General features: G+C 40.6%; 1 protein-coding gene across 1 annotated transcript in view; it reads right to left on the bottom strand.

Moving 5' to 3' along the window:
- Positions 1–252: 252 nt before the first annotated feature.
- LOC143033373 (uncharacterized) overlaps positions 253–4213 on the bottom strand; it is a 4427-nt gene continuing 466 nt past the window's right edge. The window contains exons 1-2 of the mRNA XM_076198721.1: positions 3725–4213; positions 253–1704 (exon numbers count right to left, since the gene is read on the bottom strand). The exon at positions 3725–4213 is cut by the window's right edge and continues 466 nt beyond it. Of these exons, the coding sequence (XP_076054836.1) occupies positions 1256–1704; positions 3725–4213 (938 nt within the window). The 3' untranslated portion in view covers positions 253–1255. The remainder of the gene's footprint in view (positions 1705–3724) is intronic.

Below are 4213 nucleotides of genomic sequence, written 5' to 3'. Positions count from 1 at the left end.
ATTCTTGCAAAACAACAAAAGTTACCAGTGTTTCTTGTTAGCATATATACATATGTAGAACACATATGATATACTGTATAAGTAGGTATACAAATACTATTTGCATGTATATATTTACATGTATACGTACATACGTGTGTGTGTATGTGTGTGTGTGTGTGTGTGCGTGTGTGTATTTGTGTGTTTATAAAAGGAGGAGAGGACATATTACCAATGGTTCAATAAAAAGCTCTTATAACAAAGAAGAATCATTTTATTTCATATCGTAAAGATAAATTTTCATAATAAATTCAATGTCTATCTTTGGCTTTCTCACAGAATGATCAGTGTGGTGTTTTCTTTACATCCAGAGGAAAAGAGTACACAGAACGGTAACCCTGATCACGTTCTCACATCTCTCCATGCTTCTTCTTCTTCAGTGTTCATAGTTTCTTTTATTCTGACAGTTTATTTTTTTCTTTTCTTTTTTTTATTACGGATAGTTTTACGTTCTTCGTTCAGTAACTAACTGTCTATAAGTACACGGCGCTTACCTATCACTCGAACAGTGTCGAATTTTTCGAACACACTCGAACAGTTGTCAGTTTTTCGAACAGTCGCGTGCCCTACTTGAGCAGTCACTTATGGTTCGAACACTTGATGGCCCCCTCGAACAGTTACTAATTACTCGGACAGTTACCTGATTCGAACAATTATCACCCGCCATGTTGTTACCTGCCAAATCCACCTGGGAAGTTAGTTACTTGTACCTCGAACAACTACCCACTCCTCGGACAGTTAGTGTTCGACTTTCGAACAAACTTTGCCTGATTCTCGAACAGTCAACACTCCCTCGAACATTCACATGTTATTAGAACATTTATATGACTTTCAGACATATTTCACTCGCACAGTTGAACTATCTCGAACTGTTACTTGTCGAGCATTCACCTTCCACTCGAACACTTCTATTCCTTCTGCCCTCGAAAAATAACTTGATCCTCGGACAGTTACCTATCACTCGAACAGTTACCAATCGTCCTTCGGACAGTTACCTGTCTCTTGGATATGTACAGACCTTTCGAACAGTTACCTGTCCTATCGAACAATGACAAGACCTTAATTATCTATTCCCTCGAACGGTTACTTGGCTTAAGCGGTTACCGTAACCTCGAAGAGTTACCTTGTTACTTTCCAACGACCCCTGTTCCCTTAAACAGTAACATTTCCCTTCGAACAATTACTTAAGTTACTTTGGCTTATTCAAATGGTATTGCTAGCTCGCGTCCCCGACGGTGCTCTCGGGCGGCGCCGTCGGAGGCGAAGCCGCGGAGAAGAGCATCGAAGTATGCCGGACTTCGGGATGCTGAAGAACTTCGTGGGTATGAAGGAGGAACGGGTTGATGAGGGAGGTCGGGTGCAGGAACCCTCCCGCCGGCAGGAGAGGCCTGGAGGAGAACCTCAGCCTCTCGATCTCGGCCTCCTTCAGCCTCTTGTCCTTGGCCCTCCGGTTCTGGAACCAGATCTTGACCTGGGTCTCCGTCAGGTTGAGGGAGGTCGAGAACTCGGCCCTCTCGGCGATACTCAGGTACTGCTTCTCCCGGAACTTCTTCTCGAGGGCCAGGAGCTGCTGGGTCGTGAAGGGCGTCCGGGGCTTCCGGTTGGGCTTGTGCTTCCGGAGGGTCACCTTGAGGGGGCCGCAGAAACGCAGAGGCTCTGAGGATTCTGCAGGAGACGAAGAAAGATTCCTTAGAATTTCGAAATCCCCCTTCCCCCGACCCCAAAAATGAAGACCATCTGGACCCAAAAATGGTGCTTGTAGATATTTAAAAGGGAGGTTTTCAAGTTCTCTTTTCTCTACGAGATATCAATTATGAAAATATAATAACTTATACTTTCATGTGTTATACTTCATGGGTTTTGTTCAGGCTAACGGTAGATGATATTATTCAGTTTCGTGCTGAAGGAGTTCCCCCAACTAAACAAAGTCGTCTACTATTGGACGAAAATTATTCATATTTATGTATGTTGCATATACATGCATATATCTATTTACGTATGCATACATACTGTATATATATATATATATATATATATATATATATATATATATATATATATATATATATACACACATATATATATAAATATACACATATACATTTACACACACACACACACACACACACACACACACACACACATACACACACACACACACACATATATATATATGTATATATATATATATATATATATATATATATATATATATATATATGTGTGTGTGTGTGTGTGTGTGTGTGTGTGTGTGTATGTATATACACACATATGCATATACACATACATATATATATGTGTGTGTATACATATGCATATGTATATATATACATATATATATATATATATATATATATATGTGTGTGTGTGTGCATACATATACATACATACATACATATATATATATATATATATATATATATGTGTATATATATATATATGTATATATATATTTATGCATATATATATATGTATGTATATATATATGTATGCATATATATATATATATGTATATATATATATACAGTAAATATATATATGTATATATATATACATGTATATATATACATACATACATACATATATATATATATATACATAGTTATATATATATATATATATGTATATATATATACATACACATATACATAAATTTATACATCCTCGCATATAGATATATAAATATAAACATCGCTACCCCCCTTATAAGGGGAAAGAAACCTCTGGTATAAAGAGAGATATATATGCATACGTACATTTAGAATATATGTATGTATATAGTATGACACTGCTGGCAATTCTAACACATACTTTTGTGTGTCATTGAAAAATAAAATCTTTTCCTGACAAACTTTCATTGAAACCCGACCCTTTGAGTTGAACCACAGACTTCACATATATCAGCAAACCCAACAACCTCAGCACTTGAGATAACAAAAACCTCTCTAATAATCTAGGAAACACTCTTGAGTCACAGGTCTTATCAGTATAACCTATTACAGAAAAGAAAATGTATTCAGCAAATGTACCCAATGTTAAGAACTCTACTGAAGAGGGTGGCACTATCTCTCAGGAGGATGGCACTATCCCGGGGGATCATGGTGGAGAATGTCACTATCATTGAACATGACACTATCGCGGAAGAGGCTAGCAGCACCCCTAAAGAAACTGGTTCTACTCTTGAAGATGTTACTAACTCTGAGAAATGACAGTTTCCCTAAAGATGATAACAAATACAAAGAAAAGGGGAAGATACATCTTCTGATGAATATGATATGACCCATTATGGAAACAATAAGGTTTCTGGGGATGTTTCTTGTTCCGCGAAGAAGATAGGATGATCTCCTGAAGAATATAGTGTTATTTCTGAGGAAGATGATATAACCCTTTCTAGAACATGACACGACCCACTGAATAAGTTTCTACATCAGGTGATATCACCCTAGGAAAGAAACACCCTTTCTGAAGTTGGTGCCCTTGTGAACATAGGTCTACCTTTGAAACAATGGTACTAGTTCTGAAGAAGGTGAGAGTTCCCCTGAAGATGGTACAACTAAAATTACACCCTGGAGAGGGCAAGTTTACCCATAAAGAAGTTCGTAGGCGCTACCTAAAACAATGGGTACATTCCTTAAAACATATTCTCTATTTAAGAGGTAGGTTTGGTTACAATTGTCAAACTTACTTTTGCTAAAGGACGAGAGTGCGAGGTGCTGGTGCAAGAACGGGATGGGTGGCCAGAGCCCCGGAGGAAGCTGCGGAGGCGGTAGGGGCCCTAAGGAGTGTCGCACTTCGCCTGGAGGGTAACCCACTGCCGCTGCCGCCGCCGCCGCCGCCGCCGCCGCCGCTGCGGCTCGGGATGAGTGGCACTCGGCAGACGAAGTTTCCGGGCACGACGAAGTTCCAGACTCGACACGATCCTCGACGTCAACTTGAAGTTCTTCGTCATCTTCTGTGGGTCCTCGGTCGTCGAGGGACGCAGGCGAGGAGGGAGAGCCTGAAACGGCGAGATGACTCGCACGCACGGCAGCAGCAGCCGCCGCGGACACCACCGTCGACGCTGACGACACCTGGTGCCCGCCACCGCCGCTGTCTGAGACTCCGTCAGGGTGTTTCTCCTTGGAGGATGTGTCCGAGAGGATCGAGTCGACGGAGAAGGACGAGAAGGCGCGTT

This window comes from Oratosquilla oratoria, chromosome 15 (genome assembly GCF_046742065.1).
Source record: "Oratosquilla oratoria isolate Oo_2021 chromosome 15, ASM4674206v1, whole genome shotgun sequence".
Taxonomy (NCBI): Eukaryota; Metazoa; Arthropoda; class Malacostraca; order Stomatopoda; family Squillidae; genus Oratosquilla; species Oratosquilla oratoria.
The sequence above is the reverse complement of the archived record's forward strand: the minus strand, read 5'-3'. Positions and strand labels throughout refer to the sequence as shown.